A 24608-nucleotide genomic window follows, 5' to 3' on the forward strand; every position below is an offset into this window, starting at 1 on the left:
CATGTTAAAAATGTTTTATTTGACTCGACTTGGAGACCTTATTGAAGGCTCAGCGTGGGCCAGGATAATATTACTCCATATTTCCTAATATTTGACGAGTAGAGAGCAAGGATTGGGCTAATGTTGGCTGCAGTCACAGATCATGTCTGATTGTCGAAAACCATCTTGTTTTGGGGTGGCCTCGATGGCGGCTCCAGCCAGCTTAGGCTGGATGGAAATAATACATCTACCTGGTATGGTGGTAGGTGTGATGGCATGCAATGAAGGTGTTGATACAAATGGAAGTATTGTTGGTGGAGTAAGGATGAGGCTCGGGGCTGTTTGGTTTGGGGCCAAATCTGCGAGTTTGTGATGCATTGGTACTAATGCACGTTCTCCAGATGTCTCAGGCATTTCAAGTTTAATACATCCAGTCTGTGCTTATCTGTCATTACATTCACAAACCATTCAGTCAATTCTATCCAACGTAGATTGCCTTTTTAAACAGTCGCTGCCTTTTAATCCAAAAGTGAAAGAAATTTGGAGGAATCCCAACATCCTTGAAGCATTCTATGCTTGTCACGCCCACCACAAACCGTCTCGACTGCCGAGGTCGCGAGGTAGGCCGCAAGCCAGGCCGAAATGATCTTTAGCTAATAAATGTACTTAAATGAGTCTTTACGCATGAATGATGCATCCCATTACCTGTCTGATTTTTCTAGCCATCAGAATATATGTGAACTGCATATGAAATGTCATAACTTATATCTTGGGGCCTCATTTGTGATTTCCACCAGCCATGGCTTCAAGTGTGATGTGTGATATTGCCCCCCGACACCCTTACGGCTCAATTGTAATGTTTATTCAATGCATATCCCAATTCCTAATGGTCACTAGAATTGTTTAATACTCCCCTGTGGGAAATTTGGAGAAAAATGGACGTACTTACACATGGGCAGTGTATAAGCGAAGAGTCACTGGTCCACACACCTCCCAAAAGTAAAAATTATTAGAACCAGTGGCCAACTTCTGGAGACATTCATGATCAGATTACTCCAAACAACCCAATCCTGAACTGCTTACCAAAGCTCTGGCAGAGGCAGTTGGTTGCAACATTTACCCCATCCATCCAGCACATACAAGGCCTGCCTCTTCCTCTTGATAGGGTTCAACACCATCTGCTTGAGCATCAGCACCCAAAGCAGTGAGGCTTTACACCAAAGAGGTCAACGATTGATCGTATCCTTTCTCTTCGGGTCCTCACCGAACGCAGACGAGAGTTTCTGCAGGGGCTGCTTGCAGCCTATGTTGATTGTTGATCTCTGTGAAGCGTTTGATTCAGTGAATCGGGATGCTCTCTGGAGGATTCTTTGTCTTCGTGGAGTGCCACCAAAACTGAACAATCTGATGTCTGAACTCTACTCTGGTACTGAGAGTGCTGTGAGATGTGGTGATACCATCTCCAACTTTTTTCCAGTTGTTCCTGGAGTTCATCAGGGGTGTCTACTGGCCCCCACACTTTTCAACGCTGTATAGACTGGATTCTGGGGAGGATGTCCGAGAGATGAAGCTGCGGTGCATCGTGTGGGAAAGTCAAGATCTCTGACCTTGATTTCGCAGATGATGCAGTCATCTTTGCGGAGATCTGGATTTCCTTTTGGGGGCCCTCGAGGTGCTGAATGAGGAGTTGGAGCCACTGTAATTACGGGTTTCCTGGGCCAAAACTAAGATCTAGGCTTTCAATGGCATCTTGGATGCTGCAATCTTGTCTGGCCTGTTTGTGGTGAGGATGTTGAGGTCATGGAGAGACTCACTTACCTTGGCAGTGATATTCATGTCTCTACTGGCTGTGAGCCAGAGGTCAATAGACGTCTGGGTTGGGCCTGGGGAGTCATGGATTCACCTGATCATGGGGTGTGGCACTGCCAGTACCTGTGCAGGAGGATGAAAGTCCGAGTCTTCAGGTCCTTGGTACTTCCAGTTTTGCTCTCTGGATGTGAGACTTGGACTTTGACCAGGGATCTGAGACAGAGACTTAATTAATTTGGTACCAGGTCTCTTCGCAGAATCCTTGGCTGTCGCTGGTCGGACTTCGTGTCCAACGAGCGGTTGCTGAGAGAGACTCAAATGAGATTTGTTTCCTGCATAGTCCATGATCATCAGCTGTGGCTGTATGGACATCTGGCTCATTTTGCTGACGCTGATCCTGCCCACCAGATTCTCTCAGCGAGGGAGCCTCGTGAGTGGAGGAGGCCAATGGGCCGACCATAGTTGCAGCAGATTTATCAACATCTCAAGGAGATGGGGATGGGCCAGGCATCTGCCTGGGGGATGGCCAGACGGAGGCCCCTGGAGTACTGGCAGAAAGTGGACACAGTGACGCGCTGCTCCAGTGCATGCTCCCATACCTGACCTGACCTGACCTCTTCGTCTTCCCTTAATCATAGTTGATTTATCCAGACTTTTGTTTTCTGCACACATGATGTGTCTAAACAAAGTTTGAAAGTTTCTATTTTGGCATTTGTGGTTCAATGTACAAGGTGTAACATAATATTAAGGTTAACACGGGGGCTCGTAGGATGTCCTCAGGTATGCACTCGCCTCGAAGCTGTCTTCGCCTGGGTGTGAATCTCGGTCCAGCTATAAAGTGTCAATCTGGGGTTTCACAGGCAGGGTGATCCATCAATGTCTGTTAACAAAACTTTCAATAAATCATGTTTGTAAATCTACTTCAAGATTTATATTTGAGACATTGTGGTATAATGATTAGAGCATCTGCTCTGAGTGTTGGAGGTCGTTGGTTCAAACCAGGGGTGGAATGACGGTATTCTCGGCTCTCAGGAAAAAGTGGTCTTTGGACCCCCGAGATCTAATTTTTGAATGGCACTTGGTGTGAAATAAAAGTTTCTTAAAACAAACATTTGTGCATAAATATGCAGAATAATAATGAGACCATGAATTAAAAACAAAAATCTTGCACCAATTTGGACCAAACTCATCCCTCAAAGCAGGCTATGCATCAGAAAACTTCATCCTGAACACAGATTAATACAAGAAAGCATTTGTAAACCTACGTGAGTACAAGGGTAATGGTAAACCTCACTTATAACTCTTCTCCACCTCCCTCAACCCCCCTTCCCCTCCCCATTGTTACATGAAAGTAACAATACGTAGATAGCCATTGTGTATATTTTCATGAAGTGAAGTAAATGAATGGGTACAGCATCCCTTAATCACATTTGCAAAGCATAATATTAACTCATGATAAACAATCTTAAGGCAAATTCAGTCTGTGAGGTCTACTTTCTAAAGAAAGCAAGTGGGATTCAACCACAGGGCAATACAGCAACACACCATAACCTCCATCATGTATGTTGCAAGCTGGGTGATCCTCACCTCGGAAATCAAAAGAATAGGAGAGACGGTTGGCGAGCATGGCACGCTGGCATCCTGTCATACTATATCCAAGCAGTGTTTCTGGGTCATTGCTGAAAGCTTCTGCAGCTTCTGACCCACTCACTCCGACCCACACACCTGTGTTACTGCCACGCAGTTTGCTCGGAGAGATGCCTACAGGTGTAAATATTATAGAATTCATTGTTACACGTCCACTTAGACACATTCAATAATTACTTTTTGCTTTGTTTTTTGAGGAAGAACAACAAAGAAATAGGATCCATTAGAAGGGAAGGAGGACACATAGCGGAAGAAAGGAGCAACATTAAATCTGGTTGGAGAATGCTTGGGAAGCTCAGTAACATCACGAAAAGCAAGATGTCCTTTTGCTTAAAGAGGAGGGTATGTGATCAGTGTCATGGTGGCAATGCTATACAGATGTGAAACCGACAGGAGAACACAAACCCTTCAACGCAAGTTACAAGTATCCCAAGGGGCATATAAAAAGGTGTTTAATATAACATGTAGGCTCCAGAAGAGAAATTCATAGATCAGAGGGAGTAAAGCATAGTACATGGATATGGGAACATCACTTAACCCAGAAAGGTGATGAAAGATGGACTGGAAGCATCATGGAATAGTATTTCAGAGAAGTAAAGACAAGACCAGGGAGACAGAAAATATGTTCGAGAGATGAGTAAATGAGAGAAATTGACACAACTTGGAGGAGGAAAGCTCAAAATGAAAATAGTGTAATCAGAGATATGATTATTCCAATATAAGGACGATAATGAGATGTACATTTTGTGCTGCAAATATTTTGAGTGACCATGTTCTGATGGTAAAGGGGAAACTCCAAAAAGCACAATTAACCCTTTGAGAACCCTGGCGGCCGTTTTGCCAACTGCTATTTAAATCTCCATATACCCGAGCGGCCGTTTTACCAGCCGCAATTCAAACCTCCATATACCCAAGCGGCTATTTCACCTGCCGCCATTCAAAGCTCCATATCCCCGAGCGGCTGGTTGACCGGCCACTATTCAAACCTCCATATACCCGAGTGGCCAGATTTTAATCCACGGAGACCAGGGTTTTGGAGCCGAATGCCTAAGGAGCTCAGCGTTCAAAAGGTTAACAAAATCACATTGACAAGTACACATTATAATTCCTTTATCAACAAGTACTGCCAAACAAAAACGTCTTAAAAAGAGCGAATAAAGGCAATTTGTACTCCACATTGTATAAGTATATAATTCAATTGAAATAAAATAAAGATTTTAATGTTGTAGAAAAATATTTTTCGCAAGTTTACCGCCATTGATATGCAGTGTCCTTTACATGACCTTATTTGACACGTTACATGAGTTCTTCACGCCTGTTGTTTGGGTCCTCCATGACGGCCTTCAAAACAGTAAGTTTCCTGTTTGGAATGATTTTCAATTTTGTGGATGGATTATTGTTACCACCAAACAGGCACTCAGAGTAAAAAAAAAAATTATTTCGCTTTACTCTGTGCCTATGAGATCGGGACGACATTGTGTACAATTTGCCATATTCAGAGCCAAAGTCCTGATAAACTGCAGGTTCATGTTCCGATTTATGTTCAAAATAATAACATTCAATTGAAATGAAGTTGTTCCTCAATCATAAACTGACGTTTGTAGACAGACACAGACAGACAGACAAAGTGAACAAATTGCTTGACCTCACTTTTCACGCACAGGGTAATTTTGCTTCCACTCATGAAAGCTCATTGGGGCTGACAGGATGCTGCAGAGAAAGTGCACTAACCTTTGAGCTGTATAGTCTGGGTTTGATTCCCAACTAGGCTATGAACTACCGGATTGATGCATTTCAATGAGCATGCTATCTGCCATGTTAATTTGAGCGTGATATCTGCCATATCTGCCGTACTATCTGCCATGTTAATTTGAGCGTGCGATCTGCCAGCATTTGCTGGTGCATGTTAAAGATACTACAGTGACTTTTGTCATAGTAGGCAATGTGTGCCATAACCATACCAGTGACATAGCCATGCATCAGTAATGAAGCAATCAGCAGGCCAAATTAATATTTGAAACCCAGTCCAAAATACAGGGTGGTCCAAAAGTCCTGCCCCATTGGGTAATTCAAGGAAATACTGTATGTTTGATTGATTCAAGGTTTTCTGTTTTGTTTTAGCTATGATGACACAGGAGTCCGACAAGGTATTAAAATTTACAAATGGTGGAACCAGAACATGCAACAGTGTACACTCCCCCAAGAAAAAGTGGAATCAGCTCTCGTACATGTTTCGGGCCTCAGTCACTGGGAGGCAGCAGCAGAATTTCCGATTGCAAGAAGAAATGCAAGGAGCCCAGCTTGAAAATTTCCTTCAGTTAAATATTGTCAATTGTCCATTAAGTTGACATGTTATCAACAGTCGTGGGCACTTGTTGAAGAGAACTTCCTTTTTAAATGGTAGTTTGATAATAATCAATTTGCTCAAATGTGGCCATCAATGGACTCAATGTATAAGAATTGTTGTTGGATTAATTATTATACCTGTTATTAATTTTAATGTAACTCATTTATTGGAACCTATTATCAAACCTATAATAAAACGGATTTTATCGGAACTTGCATCTTCTCTTGCTTATTCTTGAAACTGAAGCTGAAGGCCTAATGCTAATTCTCTTCGCCTTTCGATGCACCCTGTCTCTCTCTGTCTCTCTCTGTCTCTCTCTGTCTCTCTCTGTGTCTCTCTGTGTCTCTCTGTGTCTCTCTGTGTCTCTCTGTGTCTCTCTGTGTCTCTCTGTGTCTCTCTCTCTCTGTTCTTAGATTTCTAATTAATGTACAGTAATACCTTGACATACGAGTTTAATTTGTTCTGTGACCGAGCTCGTAACTCGGTTTGCTCGTATATCAAAATAATTTTCCCAATTGAAATTAATTAAAATACTGTTACGTTTGAGGGGGGGTATGCATTCAAAGGGTAATTAGGATGTTTAATTAGGTATGCCATGCTGTTCGAGTTTACCAGGATCTTGATGTAATAAGTTGCAATTTAGTGGTGATAAGTTGTCTAGTAAATGTCCATTTCTTCAAGGGGGAAATGATAATTGTCACGTAATTAGATTGGGACACGGGATAGGGTAAGTGTGTCTGCGTAAACCCCTTTTAGTATTCTCTGGAGGCTTGCCGTGACGTCACAGGACAGTGCTGCGGATGGCTCCGCCCCGTGATCACGATTGGCGGAAGGCGACGGCGCTGGGCCAATAAAACGGCTCGATTGGAAGTGACGAGGACGGGAGGATAAAAAGGTTCTGTTCGGGGTCGAAAAGGAAGAGGAAGAAGATCGGGACAGAAAGACCGTTTTTTGGGGTGGAGGTTGTTGTGCTGGGAGCGTGCTTGTTGTTGCGCTGATTCGGCCCTGGTTTCTTCGTGTCTTGTAGCCTTGCTGAGCCTCGTGCCTCACCTTGGTTGGCTCTGGGGTTCTGCTGGCTCGGAGTACGGGGTCGAACGGCGGGCAGACCTGCCTCCCTCTCCTGCTCGCAATTTGGCGCCAGAACTGGTTCCCTGGCGGCTGTGAGCGGACTTGGGCCAAGACCAGGAGGTCGACAGCACCACGGTTTCTCCTGCCCCCCTGACGAGAGCAAGGCCAGCTCGTCCGACGCCAATCCAGGGACTGTTGCGTCCACACCACGGTCCAGCCTGACCACCAGGAATAGCTACGTTTTTGTGTGTGTGTGTGTGTGTGTGTGTGTGTGTGTGTGTGTGTGTGTGTGTGTGTGTGTGTGTGTGTGTGTGTACCTGGCGCCTTAGAGGGTTTGAGATTTGTATATTCATTGGAATTGTCTGTGTTTTCCCCACGCCCGATCCCACACCATCCCGTCGAATCGCCCCGGATCCCTCTTCTTGCCGAGTCTTGTTATTTCTGGTTAGAGGAATAAACGTTATCAACTCAGTGAAAAGCGACTCATGCCACCTTCCTTGTCCCGTTTGCGGTAGAGCGATTAGAACCGCCATCTTTGGGTTATAAATAAATAAACCGCCTCCATCGTTTCAGCTCATTCTACGTTGGCGGGACTGTTCAAGTCCCGTGGACGTCACAATACCATTAATCAGTTCCAGCCCCCCAAAAAACACCCTAATTTCTTTGTTACGTAGTTTTAAAAATGAGAAATGTATTTATAAATAATTAATACAAAACATAATACAAAGATAATAAAAAAGAATATAAATAAATAAACTGGGTTTATAAAGTGTATTTACCTTGGAGATGAGACGACTTCGGCTGACGGAAGATTCTGGTGGGGGTGGCGGTGGAGATGATGGTGGAGGGGGCGGTGGTGGTGGAGGCGGTGGTGGAGGCGGTGGTGGAGGAGATAGGCGGAGGAGATTTGAAGGTCTCATCACACTTTATCGCTAAACGTAATTGATACATTTTTTTTTATTTGTTTTTAATTCACTTTATCGCTAAACTTAATTGCTACAATTTTTTTTTACATTTTATTTTTTTTATTCCCTTTGCCGTTACACTTAATTGCTACAAATTTTTTTTCATTAGTTTTTTCGTAACGTAACGCCCTTGGCTGCCGTTATAGCCTTCAACGAATCCTTCTGCTTGAGAATAGTACATATCGTTGAAGTACTACGCTCAAACTCCCTCGCCAACTCGACAACACGCACTCCACGTTCATGTTTTGCAATGATTTCACGCTTCATTTCAAGCAACATCATTCGTTTCTTCTTAGCACTGTCCTTTGCAGTTACTTTTTTAGGACTCATGGTTGAGTTACAACAAATATATTTGGCAAAATCACTGCACCAATGAAAAAACAAGAGCTAAACACAACGCAGATTACTACGGTACGACCCTACTCAACAAGATAACCAAGAGAACTGAACGAGTGAGTGGCGGGAGATGCGTGAAAAGGCGGGAGATGCGGGTGTTCGCTTGCTTGGCTGCGCGCGTCTCAAAGCTCGCTCCACTCGTAACTCTGATCTCGACTCGTAACACAAAGCAAAAAAATCGTCCGAGCAACGGCTCGTAACTCGGAATACTCGTAAGTTAGTGCATTCGTATGTCAAGGTATTACTGTATCTGCCATCTCCAGACAGTCCTTTTCTAAAGATCTATGTGATGGTGACAGCCTGAATCAGTCTGGAATTGTTTTACCCTTGCCTTGCTTGTTAAATCGTTTGTTGTTTTCACCAAGATGATAAGAACTTTCTGGACCCGTATGTATTGCTTTAAACTGGCCCAGACAAGGTCAGATGTGGGTCATTATGACCCGGTTCTCCTCCTCCTCTCTTGTTCTCTGCTCTTCTCCTCGGCCCCCTAAACTTCCTCCTCCTTTCCGTTTGTATTATTTATACACGATTCTTGAAACTCCAATTTAGCGGAGACCATTGTATGTATGTACATCAATGTCCTTTGCTCTGTGATAAAAAACAGCCTTTTTACAGCCATTTTTCCTGCTGAGCAGGGGTTAGCTTTTTGTGGGCTCCATGCAATCATGGTTCCCTTCTTGAGGCCATGTTTTATGGCCGGATGCCCTTCCTGACGCCAACCCTGGTCACCTCTTACGACACACAGGGATATGGTACACAAATTCTAATCGGGGCATACACCGGGACATACACCGGGACTCGTACACTGGTATTCATTTCGTCGACCTTGGAAGGATGACAGGCTGAGTCAACCCCCTGGTGTTAATTCAGTTTCCAACAGGGCTCAAACTCAGGACCCTAGGATCCCAAGCCAGCCACCCTAACCACTAAGCCAACACCAGGCTTGCTCCGTGATATCACGTGTAATAAATATTCTCTGATTGAATTGTACTTTTCCTTGAGTGGATTTGAGTGTTAAGAGTTATCTTGAATAAGAAGAGTTCCACAACACATTCCAGCCTTCAGGGCGGGAGTACCCTTCTCAGCAGGTGGGCAATGTGCTGTGACACATTCTTGGAAATGCACTTTATAATTTTTGAAAGAAATTTTTTTGATCACAACATGTCATAATTTTGAGAAGGTTCCATTATATTATAAAGATAAAGGAAGCTGATTTGTAATCGCGGCTCCCACAAAAGGTGGTGCTACATCCAATATACAAACACACACATATAGATATGGGTTCAGGGGAGTGCGTGGGGCTCATGAAGGGATAGCTTTGACATACTACTCGATCTCCGACCTTGAAACCAACAAGCCATGGATAACTAACTCCACAATCCAATGGTTGCTGAGCCACCATCGATATCGTTTAAAAAGGCCAATTCTGGTAGGGGTCCCTGCTCCAAAGCTCGCATTACCTTACCAGTGATTTAGCCCCTCCCAGATGGGAAACCGCACTCTCGACTTCCCATTGTATTTATTATGTATGGCTGAGCAAAACAGTCGGTGGGAGGTCAGCAGTCTAGTGCAGCGAATCAATGGGGTACAACTTCCTGTCTATTTATTACATATGCTACGTCTAACTAGGCTAGATTGATATCGATCTTTTTTGACATCAATATACCAGTGGGGCCATACTGGTATATCGATATTATTAAAAAAAAAAAATTTAACAATGACTTTTTTATGCAGGTTCCAAAAATAGGCAAGGGTCCAATGGCCCATGACTTATTCATGTATGATGTACACATCATTGACACAAGGTAATTTTTCAAAGTATTCCCACACAGAGAAAGTATTCCCAAAAATGATTTTGTTTTAAAGCGAGATCATTGTTGGTAATCGGCACAGGTTGGAATCCATCACCATACCGGTATGATGTGTAAGACGTGTTGCGTTGTGTGAAGGTGCATGGGGAAGAAGAAGGATGGGTAAAAGGATTCAAATGGATTGAGGATGGGAGGGATTGAAATGGATAAAATGAAAAGGGGGGTTTTCAAAAAAGTACAGGGTTTGAGAGGTTTGAGAGCGAAAGGGTGAGGAATTGGCATGGATGGATGGATGGATGGATGGGGATGGGGGATTTCAAGAAGGTGGGAAATTACAAAGGGGATAGACCCTGGAAAACACACAACACATTTTTGCCATCCCTGTTACGAGGGGAAAGATAACCTGACTAAACACACTTACAGTCGGGCCCAAAAGGTTGCATACACTTGAGCAGAATGCAGTTGACTTCCATTTATACCTCTTTTCTCCACAATAATCATAATTCTTTCCGTTCCGAGAACAATTTCAACCAAAACATCCCTATAGCATGATGCTGCCACCACCATGCTTCACCGTGAGTATTGTGTTCTTCGGTTTGAAGGCCTCTCCCTTCTCTGGCCAGATGTACTGTTGGTCATTGTGGCTGAAAAGTTCCATCTTGGTTTCATCAGACCAAAGGACACTCTGCCAGAAGCCTCTATCTTTGTCCTTGTGCTTTCTTGCATATTTCAGCCTGGCTTCGCAGTGGCATTTTTTATTGAGAGACTTCCTTCGTGCTCTGCAGACTCATAGTCAATTTCGGTGGAGGACCCTCTGGACGGTGACACATTTGTCCCTGAAGCCTCCAATTCTTGGCACAGGTGTTTCTTGGTAGTCTTGGGGTTGAAACACACCTTTCTGACCAATTCCCTCTCATCAGTTGGTGTCAACTTGGACTTCCGGCCTGATCTTGCAAGGATCTTGGTTGTCCCTAGGTCCCAATACTTCCGCACAATCATCTGGACAGATGACCATGGCACTTCTAGTTGTCTAGATATGACCCCTGGAGAAGTCCCTGACTTGTGCAACTGGATAATGCTCTTCCTCAGGTCTTGAGAGTATTCTTTTGCCTTCCCCATGCTGGCTCAAGTGGAAATAGGGCCTGAATAGGAAACCTAGGCCCTTTATACAACCATGGGAGCACTAGGTGACCTATTAAATAATTATAATCAGCAGAGAGTGGAGGACACAATACAAGTGATAGAAGGCCATTTCAGAACACTCTAGGCCTTTCGAAAGCCAACCGTGCAGCAAGTCACCTTGGTGTATGTAAACTTTTGACCCTCTATTTTTGTCACATTATGAATTAAAGTGTGAATAAAATCATCCAAAGTACAAATTTGCAGAAACCCTTGATCGAAACAAGGGAGAATGGTTGAAATCGTTCTAGGAATGGAAAGAATGATTATTGTGGAGAAAAGAGGTATAAATGGAAGTCAACTGTATTCTGCTCAAGTGTATGCAAACTTTTGGGCCAGACTGCATAGATGTGTATATATATGTGTATATATATATATATATATATATATATATATATATATATATATATATATATATATATATATATATATATATATATATATATATATATATATATAAATATATATATCTATATATATATATATATATATATATATAGATATGAAGACCACAAGGGGAAAACCGGTGATGTCACTTTTTATAAATTTCAGGGTTATTGCGCCTGCCAATAGTTGGCAACATAAGGTTTCCTCTCACAATATTACTTTAACAAATAACCAGGGGTGTCATAATTTATATGGTATAAAGTTTAGCCATGCAATGAAAAAACAAGTATTGTCAAAGCTGAACAAGTAGAAACCCAGAGTTGTCAGTACTTTACTCCTGGTTATCTCCCTTTCATTCATGTTAACTGTTCCACCATAATATTCAGAGTTGAAAAACTAAAAAATGAAAGGTTGTAAAACTTTCACAGCATAAACTCTGAGCACTACAATAACCTATTTGGTTATATCATGGATCTATTATTTTTGATCACAGGTTTTGTGTTCTGCAAAGTATTAAAATTAAAGTTTTCACTCAGATAAGATTGGCTTTCTGTGTCATTCATGTTAACTGTTCCATCATAATATTCAGAGTTGAGAAACTAAGTTATAAAAGGTTGTAAAACTATCACAGCATAAACTCTGAGCACTACAATGGCCTATTTGGTTATATCATGGGCTCCGTAGTTGGTGCATATCGTGGTTCAAGCCTGGTCAAACCTTTATTGTGACTTTTATGGGACCCACGCCGTGGCTTAATGGTTAGCGCATCTGAGTACCCATCCTCATTCGATGTACCCACCGCGCAATCAACCTGCTTAGGTATATGAGGGAGTCGCATGAGGTGACTTCGGCTACCGCGGGGGTGGTTTATCCTTGGTTTCCTCCCGGTTTTCCATCATATTAAGTAGTATGGAGTAAGAAATGGAGAATCCGTTGTCATATAAGCGAAATACCCTTGAGTATGGCGTTGAACACCAATCAAACAAAAAAACAATGACCGTTTAATGTTGAAAAAAGAAATCTGTGATCACCAAAGTCATGTAATGTATGCTTATAACCAACAAGCATGAATTTGCTACACATCCTGGGTTAAAATTGCATGGCAATTATTAAACAAGGGAATAACCAGTGATGTCAGTTTGCAACATTGATTCGTTCTTTGCTCTTAAACTAAATAAAATAAGCTTGGCAAATCCTACATGCTTAATGATCACCCTTCCTTTTACTGGAAAAGAAATCTATATGACAGTTATTAAACAGTCCACCAAAGTCTTGAAACTTTGTTTTTCAGTTTCTTCAAAATTGACTTATCCTGACATCTCTGGTTTTCAGCTTGTGGTCTTCATAATATATATATATATATATATATATATATATATATATATATATATATATATATATATATATATATAATATATATATATATATATATATATATATATATATATATATATATATCAGACATATATGTAGTTACGGTTATGGAAAAGTCCCCGGGGTACCGACTGTATGAATGAAATATCTAATTTAGGATCCCTTATGTGATCGAGTGCGTCACCCCGGGGACTTTTCCATAACCGTAATTACATACATACATATTGTTAGGAATTTGGAATTCAATTGCACACAACATACAGGTTCCCTTAGTCAGCTATGTCGATAAGTGCTTGTTCCCTAGATAGCTCACCTTCCATTGTTTAAAGGTTCAGAGATCGATTAAATGCGCTGCGGATCGATTTAATAGTTAGGGAACGAAACAATGGAGACGTCCCTCCCCCTCTTCTGCAAAGAGGAAGAAGAACCCTGCCATCCCGTGACGTCAACAACTCCCTCCCACCCGTGGTTGAGCGGGGGGTGGATCACAAGGGCATGAGTCACACCGAGTGTGGGGGAGGGGGTGCAAAGGACAAAGAGGACATCTTTTCTTTGTTCAAAAAGAGTTCATGGGAGTCCCGTGGTAGGGCTGAGTTCGTGGGCTGAGTTCGTGTGGAAGTCCCGTGGCAGAGTTCGTGAAGAGTCCCGTTCTGAGTCCTGTGTGCAGAGTTTGTGTGCTGAGTCCCGTGGGAGGAGTAAGCTTTTTGCTTCGGCTGGCTCAGGTAGCTTCGGCTGCTGCTTTGTTTTGGAAGGAACTTGAGCCGGTTGTTAGGCTCGAGCTGCGAGTGGAGGCTTCTTCCTCTTCTTCTTGGTTCGTGGAGCTTTTCGTTCTCCATTTTGTTTCCCGGCTTGGTGCGACGCATCGGCCTCTTTTTGGAGTTGGATCCTCAGGGAAGTGACGATCGACAGGAAGGATCGGCACCTCGTCTCACCAGCACGTGTTGAGAAGCACGGGAGGATTCGCGGGAGCTCGGGAAGGATCGCGGTGATTGGATCCAGCTCGCTATCGCTGGAGCCCGGGTCCAGACAAGTTGAAGACCACACGAGGTGGAGAGGTTCAAGTTTGGCTCTGAGTTTCAGCTCACCTGTCCTCCGAGCTGGAGCTCGTGATTAAAGGCCTCAGCCACCATTTCGTGTGTGTGTGTGTGTGTGTGTGTGTGTGTGTGTGTGTGTGTGTGTGTGTGTGTGTGTGTGTGTGTCCGTGGGCCCGTCTAATAAGTAGGAACTGCTGTTAAGTGTAAATGACTGCACATAATAAGTCGACGGTTGTAGTTCTTTTGTCGTGCTTTTGTTGCTTGTATAATTGCATGCGTGTTTTGCCTTATTTAATTGCATACGTGTTTTATTATAATAAATGTCCTTGTGTGAATGTAAACCTGCTCATTGCGTCCATTCCCTCATTGACTGAACATTTCGTGTGTTGGGAGTTAGAAAGCTGTTGGTTTGCCATAATAGGGGGACATTTGGACCGACGGTTCTTGGCGATTACGCCGCTCGGAATCGCGCACGGACAAGCTCGCCTCGGCGGTTTGTTCCGTACGAGTTCCGTCGAGGGTGGAATACCCCGGTAGTTGGATCACATGGGTATTTAGGTGCATTGAAGATTGGCAATCGACCCTACCCCACGTGATCTGCCGATTGGCGTATTTCGGTTCTTGTACAAGGACCCGTCGCTCGGAGTTATCCGGGCGGCGATCTATGTTCTGGGCGATCGGTCGGGCCGACTCGACTTGCGGCTCCGTTCAGAGCGGTCGGTTGGTGGCCGACACCCCGGCTAGTAACAATATATATATATATATATACATATATATATATATATATATATATATATATATATATATATATATATATATATATATATATCCTAATACACATCTGCTCCATTGTAGATAGATTTGTCATTTAGAGTGTTGAAAAATAAATCATTAAACCAGTAAATTAATTATTTTTACTCGTAGGAAATCTTTTTGCGTTACCCTGTGGGGCAGGACTTTTGGACCACCCTCTATATTCCCCAAATAATCAACATAGTTCCATTCACTTATAAGACAGCAAATGTTATGAAACATCAAAGTTGTGTCAAATATGTTCAAAATATCCAACTCGGCTGTGGTTGTAATTTTACAGTGAATTTGAACCGTTGTGCAAGTTACTTACCTGCATCTATCAGAGCTTCATAAGTGAGTTCCAAGATTAATCTGAGCTGAGGGTCCATTGTGTTTGCCTGGGCATTGGTGGAGACAGGTGAAGTCCAAAATTAAATTTGTACATCAGCTTTCTATTTTACTAACAGACAATCCGACTGATGTACTATACTCTGTGTTCAAGGAGTTGGTTCTGCCGAAGCAGTTTCCAGGTCAGCATCATGCTGGACGGTTTGCTATCACTCTCCCAGCAGTAAATATGGCAGAAATTTTGGGATTTAGCCATGATGCCGGCGATGGTTCGCCTACTCTTCGCGAAGGACAACGTGGGATCTTTAACGCCAACCAACATAGGCAGACGGGACACCAGTTTAGCGCCCATCCGAGGGACGGCACACATCAATGAAACACCCCGCCTGTGAAACACCGGGATGACAGTTTATAGCTGGGTCGGGATTCTAACCCAGGCAAGATAGCCTAGGAGTGAATGTGCATATGTCTAGGCCATCCTGTCAGCCCTTAAGCAGACAGCACACAATAGGAAATTAGTGGGAGTAAGTTTTTAAGTGCTGATAAGTCTCCAGGAAGAGCATTTGGTCAACAGGAAGGCCACCAAAACTGCAAGTCATTTCATACCTTTGCCATATCTACTCAAACGCATATTTAGCTCCCAGCATCAGTCCGGCTGGGAACTTTTACATATATATATATATATATATATATATATACATATATATACATATATATACATATATATATATATACATATATATATATATATATATATATATATATATATATATATATACATATATATATATATATATACATATATATATATATATACATATATATATGTATATATATATATATATATATATATTATCCTGTCAGTCCATCCATCTCAAAAATGAGTTTTCAGGGATCATTTCTATCTACGATACGTTGCAGGTCGACAAGAGCTATGCATGATTGTTGTTGTGTTTGTTGGGGGGGAGGGGGGGAGGGTCGATTTTTGAAAGGTGCACCCATTGGTCAGATAGCTACTGGACCTTACCCAGATTTGTAATTGACCTCTACCCCCCCCCCCCCACAGACCCCTCAATGAGCACAGATTTTGTTCCAGTCAATAAACCTTCGTTAGGTATCAGCTATGAAGCTTGTGGCCAAGTTTCATCAAAATCGTGTGTTTAGTTCAAGCGATAATGACTGAAGTGTTTACTGACGGGCTGGCTGACTCACCTATGGACACTATTCGATCGCATAAGCTCACCTGACTAAGGTCGAAGTGAGCTAAAAACGACGTAAAATAAATTGGGGAAAATTGTATCATTTGTTGGGGAACATTGTAACACTGTATTGCATTTATATACCGCCTGAAATGTAAATCTTCTGAAATTGGAGGGGGAATGTGATTCTACTCCGAAAAATTTCAACAGTATATAGATTGTCAGCATTTGGATGTCGATTTAAGAGTGGTGAGGAGAAAAAAAACTAACAAACAAAAAAAAAAACAACACAGTGGACCTCACCTGGAGAAATCACGTGGCTGTAAGTGAAGTTGATAACTTTTCAGAAAAGAGTTGTCGTCCATCAATGTGCATTAAAACGGACGTTTTTTTATTTGTTATACATAAAATAAGTCAGTAATAATGTGAATTACCAAGTACTACAAGACAGAACGACAAGTCTTACCTGCTTTGCATGAACACCGAAGAAGGTTGCATCAAACCTGCTGATGTCCTTGAGTTTCCCATTACGTTTTGGTAGCCCATACAAACCTGCAACGGAAAGAAAGTTCAAGCATTTAGCAATTATCTTGATTCAAAAATCAAAGGATATCGAAAACGTCAAGTCAGTTTACCTGTAAAGATCGGATTTGTCAGATGCTTCGTTTGTGATACATGGGCTTCACTTCAATGAGCAAATCAAAACATCTGGGGATTATAATCATTTCTTAAGCAAGCAATTCACTAATTCCTCAATTTTTGGGGGTAGTCCTGTCATGGCCTCTTTCTTCCCATTCGCACCTGATTTCCAGCGCCGATCATCCTCTGTAACCATGTCTACACCGTGCAAGAGGTTATCCCAGAACTCCTGCAGGTTTTCGGATTCTGGGAGCCGCCCAGCCATACCCGCTATAACCACCTCATGTGCCATGCTTCAACACGTACTTTGTCAGACCTGGGCAGAGGGATGATGCACTACCATTAGAAATGAGAAAATAAAACCAGGCATCAGTGACTGGACACAGCTTGTGCAACAAACATTTGGAGCATTTCATCACCAATTAGTTTATAGTCAAACCTTAAGACAATGCCAGGTTAAGGTCACATATTTCAGGATATGAAAAAAAAGGAAAACAATGCCACTAGTGCTTACAAAAATTGTAGAAATTAAAATCATAATAATAATGATAATGCAGGATGAAAGAATAACAATAATAATTTTTATACATTTAATTTTGGAGTTATGTTTTCACCCCTGTGTTTGTTTGATTGTAAGCAGGATATCTCAAAGTTATTGACGGATTCTGACGAAACTTGGTGGTCAGGCTGGGTGTGTGACAAGGAAACATTGATGAAATTTTGTTGAAGATCCGGATCAGGCCGATCAGTAGGATACAAAACTTGAACTCTTCAGCCTGGCGGCGGTAAGAGCTCTACGGAGAGTCATTCTAGTTACCCCGTGCATGCAAAGTGAAAAGCGGGGTTAAGCAATTGGTTCACTTTTGTCTGCTCATCCATAAACATCAGTTTATGATCGAGGAACAACTTAATTTAAATTGAATGTTATATTTTGAACACAAATCGGAAAACAAACCTGTAGTTTAGCAGTACTTTGGCTCTGAAATTGTCCCGATCGCACATGTGCAGAGAGGAGCGAGATAAAACTTTTACTCTGTCTGCCTTTCTGGCAGTCAAACAAAATTGAAAATTATTCCAAACAGGAAACTGACTGTTTTCAAGTACATCATAAGGGACACAAACAACAGACATGAAGAACTCATGTAATGTATTAAATAAGGTGGTGTCATAGCCACTGCGTGAACTGCGGTAAAACTTCTGGAATTAAGTTTTTAGACGACCTTTAAAATTATTATTTTATTTCAATTGAATTATATACCTGAACAGTACATTGGGTAAGGTGTTCTATGAACTCTACAGTTCTAATACGTGTTGCATGTATGATGATGGAAAATGCCAAACTCATCTGTGGAGGTCATACGGATACTTGAAATGGACAAAAATAACTATTATTTGCAATGATGTTTTCATCATCAGTTTTCAATCAGCAGTGACATGACAAAGGGGTTGTTCAGTTTACGTCACAATTCTGATCAAATATTTCCAGGCTGCAAAGCTTTAGTTATTTCTTCCAAACACGTGTGTGAGCATGCCTGGTGTTGGCTTAATGGTTAGGATGGTGGGCTTGAGATCCCATGATCCTGAGTTCAAATCCCACTCAGCTGTTGAATTAATACCAGGTGGGGCTGACTCTGCCTGTCATCCTTCCGAGGTCGGCAAAATAAGTACCAGCTTTGCTGGTATCATGTGTCAAGAGTGGCGACCCATCCAGGATTGTGCCCAATAGCCAAGGAGACTGCTAAGGCAGCATCAACGGTCTGCACAGAGTATGGTCCCAATGGATGGATGGATGTGTGTGAGCAGCGAATCATCTCTTCACTTTGACATTAAGGGCATGGATCATAAATCACATCACATCTGCACTCATTCACAAGGGATCATGAGGCTGTTTTAATTTAACAATGTAAATGCACCTGTCCCAACTGATTTGCAGGTCACCGATAGTTGCTGAGTGCTGACTGATGGGCCAATACACAAATGAAATGCAAACAATGGTATTCCACCTGACCCCTATGTTTGATTGTGAAAGCCAGGGATGAGCTCAAAGTGGAGGAGAGGGTTGAAAAGGAATTGGTGGGTGGTTAGGGGAACTCAGAATGCACAATGAATCAATGGACGCCCTACAGCCAGAGCACTCAAATAATATACACACATGAGATAGTACCACGCATTCAAAAGAATCCCTCACAAATCCAAGGCAGCCTTTGGGCCCATTCGGTCATAAAACATGACATCGACACCATGCTATGGGCTGAGGTCCTCTGGCAAAGAGGCAATGAGCAAGTCTTACTGCAATCAGCATCCACAACAGGCTGCCCCTGGCACATGTTTGGCCTCCATTGAATGGCGTGATCAAACAGTGGCTGTACCAAATTCAAGGACAAAGGAAGAGGACTCACCCACCCAAGAGCAAATTCCCATACACGACTACGCTTCCTGTCTGAGCTGACATCCCTCAAAGTAGAAATTAAAATTACGAAAGCTCATTGTCCAAAACTAGGAGAACAATCTTGATGACTTTCCTTACCAACCTTGTGATATACAGCACATAATCAACAATACTGAACAACTCACCGGGAGCAACCATCATATCAGCCAATAGCCAAAATGTTAGTGCCAAAATTTTACGACTGCAATGTCTTGCTTCAAAGTACCTCCCCCCCCCCTCCATCTGAAATTACTACACATAAAAGAGTGATTCAAATTTGACCTACAATTGGGTTTATAAAAGCCAGAATCTTCTTCTTCTTTTATATGCAGCACAAGGCAACAGGGTAGCATCATTGGCTGAGGGCATTGCTGTGCCACTGATGTGGTGTCCTCTGTAGGTTAAGACAGGGTAGGTGAGCTCTCACCAGCACCCTGAACAAATTACAAATTCCTGCCCAACATACAGAGGGCATTGAGTCAGCGGCGCAGCTGTGCCCTCAGCCAATGATGCTTCCCCGCAGTCTCGTGCTGCATACGAATGAAGACCGCAACTCTTAGAGCTGAGAGGGAACATTTCGGATCTTCATCTGAATACCTTGGACAGCTAATTATTCAGCAAGAGTTAGCCACTATGGTTTCCTTTTGTTGTGGGTTCTGTTGTCAAGCAACCAGTCCATTCAGTGTAACCTTTGGTTTTACCAAAAGTGTGGTGGCACTGTCGTCGCACAGCAGCATTTGGCATCTTGTATAGAGTATAAACTTTTTTTGGTCCAGTGTTGTGGGATGACAATCCATGTGCCACACCGGGGAGTGCCAGAATGCACCCTGACCAATGTGCAATTCAGATTCTTATTACTATTACTTGAAGCACCCGCTCCCTAAGGGGGCCGTCAAGGGGGACTTGTTATTATATTTATGCCTATTTTACTCCAAGGGGTCCCAGGATTACACACCCAATAAATGGTTGCGATTGGTTCAGCCGTTTTTGCGGTACCTGGGAACTGACAGACCGACAGACGGTGAATTATAGTAAGATTCTTACAATTCATCTTCTCTTACAACAATGTACAGTAGTATTATGCACAGGTTTGAAATGCCCCAACATGATAATGCGCACACACACACACACACACACACACACACACACACACACACACACACACACACACACACACACACACACACACACACACACACACACACACACACACACACACACGTTGCTGTTGTAGAGCAGGCATGATGAGCCAAGATATAACTTCCTCTTTCTCTGCTCTACCACTGTCTCCACTGCTCCACCACTGCTCCTCTGTCTCCACTGCTCCACCAAGTTTTGTCATAATCCATCCACAAACTTTTGAAATATCATGCTCTGTATAGTTTATGGCCCCATCTCTTAGTGGCGAAGAATCACTTGGTAATATTAAAAAAAACAATTCTCATATCAGTATCTGGATTCGGATCTTCAACAAAATCGAAGCAATATGTCCTCGTCACACACCCAACCTGTCCACTAAATTTCGTACAAATCCATCTACAACTCTTTGAGATATCCTGCTCACAGACAGACAAACAGGTGAATGCTGTGCACCTTGGGTGGATACACCACCTTCAGTGGTGGAGGTAATGAGGAAAAGCAAGAAGAGGAAGGGGAAGGTGGGGATGAAGCAGAAAATAAACAAACCAACTGACAAATAACAAAGAAGAATAGGTGAGCGAGAGGGGGGAAATCACAATAAACTCGAAAAAGGGAATGCTTGGGAATGGGGTCATTTGGGGTCGAGGAGATCAAGGGTATGGATGAGGGATGATAAGATTTCTTGAAGCACTGGAGGGAAAAATGGGACTGAAAAGACTGGGGAAGTTGGTTCCACAGGTGAGGGAAAAGAGGAACAAATAAGTGGAGGTGAGCAGTGAATCTGGATTTTATGACTTCAACAAGAAGAGAGTTACTGGCAGACAATGTGTGCTTTGCAGAAAGAAACCTGAGAGAGACTTCTTCTTCTCCTTCTCTTCCAAGGGCCAAGAGAGGAAAGTGCATGCAAGACTGAAAAGGAGGAGGTAGAATACAGAGTGACCACCAACCTGTCTCCAATGCCCCGGCTGGTTCCGCACACCATCATGGCGGATCGGCTGCGCCGAGTTCATTTGACATGAGCCAGCTGTTTGGAAATATTGACGCAGAGGATGGATGTGAATGCGCAACGCGTGGAAAGCAAAATGGATGAGATGAGGGGTGATATGCAAACACTCAGGGGTGAGATGTGAACACAGCGAGGGGAAATGCAGAGCATGGGGTTAAGCCTGCAGGCGAGCGTGAAAGAGGTGAAAGGCAAAATGGCGGATTGTAGGATGGCGCCTGCACGTGGGGGAACGATCGAGTCAGGAGGGAGTGTGGAGGTTTTTCGGCCCGCAATGGAGACGGGTGAGGTCGGGACGACGAGCGACGCCACCGTAATTGATGGGGAGACCGAAACGTGCAGGGTGAGACACGAGGGGACGACAGAAGAAACAACGGAGGTGACGGAGACAGAAATTAAGAGGTGAAGAGCCAGGAATTAACGGAAATAATAAATGAGGTGACGGAGATGGAGAAATCAAAAGAGGGGAACGAATTAGATAAAGCTAAAGACGAGCACACACACACACACACACACACACACACACACACACACACACACACACACACACACACACACACACACACACACACACACACACACACACATAGAGTTAGTGAGGGACAATGGGGTTGAGATGGTAGAATGTATCGGGACCCGGTGTGAGCATCAGGATAGCCTCCCTCAGGAACAGAGAGAGAGGGTATGCTCCCTCGAAGTGGACTGCGACCAGGTTGGTCCAGTCGGGCCGAACGAGGTTGAGCGGGTGAGTGATGCAAACGGGTCCATTCAGAGTTTGGGGGGAGTAGAGGCTTCGGGATCTCTTGTGCGGACTCCCACCCCCGATGTGATTGTCCCCAACGTGATTGTCCTGGAGTGTGTGAGTGGTGTGGGTGTGTCGAAATGTGTCAAAAGTTGTGCAGAATGTGAGTGTCATGGTGTGCGCGAGTGCATGCGAGGAATTGGTACATGGACCGATCCAGACGGGAGACACGAGTAGCGAGCTAAATAGGCCGCAAAGAGTAAATTTGGCAACCACGGCGGGTTCGCGCGACGGCACGTACGAGGTCCATGGCGCGTTCGCACATGGCCCGCACGCGTGCGTCTTCGCAAACCGGGCTGGAAACGTTCCACGTCGGACACGAGCCGGCCACGTGGACGGTTAAAATGTAGGCGAGTGTTGTGTGAATTTGGAACGGACGGGTCCACATGCGAGCACGTGTGCGAAGCACCACGTGCTGCGCGCCGCGTGTTCTGTTCGCAGAGCGCGGGGAGCGGGTTCCTGGGACGATATGCTCGGGCTGGCCTGCACGGGAAAACGTGCAGGTTCGGTGCGTGGGTGACATCACTGGGGACCTCACGGCGTGAGTTAGAGACGAGTGGCTCACGTTGGCTCACATGGCAGACTCCTCGAGAGTGAGTGCTTGTCGCGATTGGCAGGGTGACGTCAAGGCTGCATGTATCGCCCGATGAAAGGGACGAACGGGCAAGATGTAGACTGCCGCCTTGGCGACGTAAAAAATAAAAAATAAAAAAAAGCCTCGCTCCAAGTACACGGCCCCGCAGGGTGTGGTAAACATCCTTGTTTGGGCATAGGAGAAATAGTTTAGCGGGATGGGTTTAGCTTAGATAGACCGGCCTCATGGGGGCATGAGCCGTCCGCCATGGGGCCCGTGGACTAGTTAGTGGGAAAGTAGATTTAGATTTCGAAATGGATTTTGGGAGACATGGACTGACATGGAATGTGTAGTAGGGACATAGCTTAGCTACGTAGATTAAATGGAACATGCATTAGGATAAGGGACGATGAGGGAGCACGAGATAGTTAGGGGAACAGTAAGAGTGTGAAAAAAAAAGTGAAAGAAAGATGTATGATGAGTGAGTATGGGTCAGCGGGCCCGAGTGAGTGAGTGGAATGAGTGTGGGTCAGCGGGCCGGAGTGTGTGAATGGAGTGAATGTGGAATGCATGGTGCGAATGAATGAGTGGGGGGGGGGGAATGAATCCCACCCAAGTGACCCTGGGGTCAGTGTAAAGTTAGTTTGTGCGTTAGTCAAATTTACCAAATGGAAGTCGTTCTGTTATTGGTGGTGTATGAAGGCACAAAACCCATTTGGAGGGGTGCAAAAGTTCATTGACCGGCTGGGAGCATGGCTGTTGAAAGGTGAGTCTCGAGTAGAGGGCACCCCGGGCACCGGACTAGTCGGCCAGAGTAGGCCAAGGGTCCAAGGGACCGGGATAGTGTAGTGGGCACTGGCGACCCGCGGAACGGGACCCAGAGCGCCAAAATGCCACGTGTGCATCTTGGGGGGGGGGGGCAATGCCAGGAAGGGCAACCTCCCGCGTTCATAGGGAGCAGGTAGGCTCGGAGACAGCCTCAGTACCCGGGGGTGCCGTAGTTAGAGTTCGGCAGATGGGAATCCCTGCCAAGTGAGCCACCCTTCCCAGCCATGAAATTGTGCAAGGGCACGAGTGAAAATTTGTGGGCGGGGCCCAAATTAATAATGGACACCAACACAGGCAACGGGAATCATGGTTGTTAGAACCTATAGTTTAAAGAGCCAGGCGTATGGAAAAGCCCTGGGGTAGTTTAATGTTAATAAATGCTAGGATAGTTAGGAAATGTTCCCATTCGCACCATCCATCCCTTCACTCTCTGTAGGCCGCTGGACCCACCTTGGTAAGATGGCTGAATTGTGTTGGAGGCTATTCTGAGGCTTCGTTGGGCCTCGAGACAGGACACTAGTCTCTCCCTTATTCCCCTCCAAAAAAAAGGGATCTTAGGGGTTGGGAGTAGACGGACAGGATAGGTTAGCCGGACAAGGATAGTTGGAGGGTTAGGGACAAGTAATTATAAAAGAAAAAAAAATCATAAAATAAATAAAAAGGGGCGAAATTTTGTTGTTTTGTTGTTGCAAACAAAGGGAGTGGGTATGGACAGAGACAGGCAAAGGCGATAGGTTGGGGGGAGACAGTAGGGTAGGTCCGAGCCGGTTTTCGGAGCGGCCCGCACCACCGCACTCCCTCCACACAACCTCACGGGACCATACTAGAGGCCGGCCAGCTTCATATGCCGACCCGTTTT

The 24608-nt window shown here is 44.0% G+C and overlaps 1 protein-coding gene across 2 annotated transcripts in view; it reads right to left on the minus strand.

The window, feature by feature from the left end:
- The window catches only part of FASN (fatty acid synthase), a 148617-nt gene that overhangs the window by 113271 nt on the left and 10738 nt on the right, over positions 1 to 24608 (minus strand). For both annotated transcript variants that reach the window (XM_085885099.1, XM_085885100.1), the window contains exons 2-5: positions 17137 to 17290; positions 16802 to 16887; positions 15120 to 15186; positions 3376 to 3549 (exon numbers count right to left, since the gene is read on the minus strand). In XM_085885099.1, the coding sequence (XP_085741225.1) occupies positions 3376 to 3549; positions 15120 to 15186; positions 16802 to 16887; positions 17137 to 17266 (457 nt within the window). In that variant the 5' untranslated portion in view covers positions 17267 to 17290. The remainder of the gene's footprint in view (positions 1 to 3375; positions 3550 to 15119; positions 15187 to 16801; positions 16888 to 17136; positions 17291 to 24608) is intronic.

Source organism: Eptatretus burgeri, chromosome 6, assembly GCF_056783735.1.
Source record: "Eptatretus burgeri isolate ZD-2024b chromosome 6, Ebu_testis_v1, whole genome shotgun sequence".
In the NCBI taxonomy this organism is placed as follows: domain Eukaryota; kingdom Metazoa; phylum Chordata; class Myxini; order Myxiniformes; family Myxinidae; genus Eptatretus; species Eptatretus burgeri.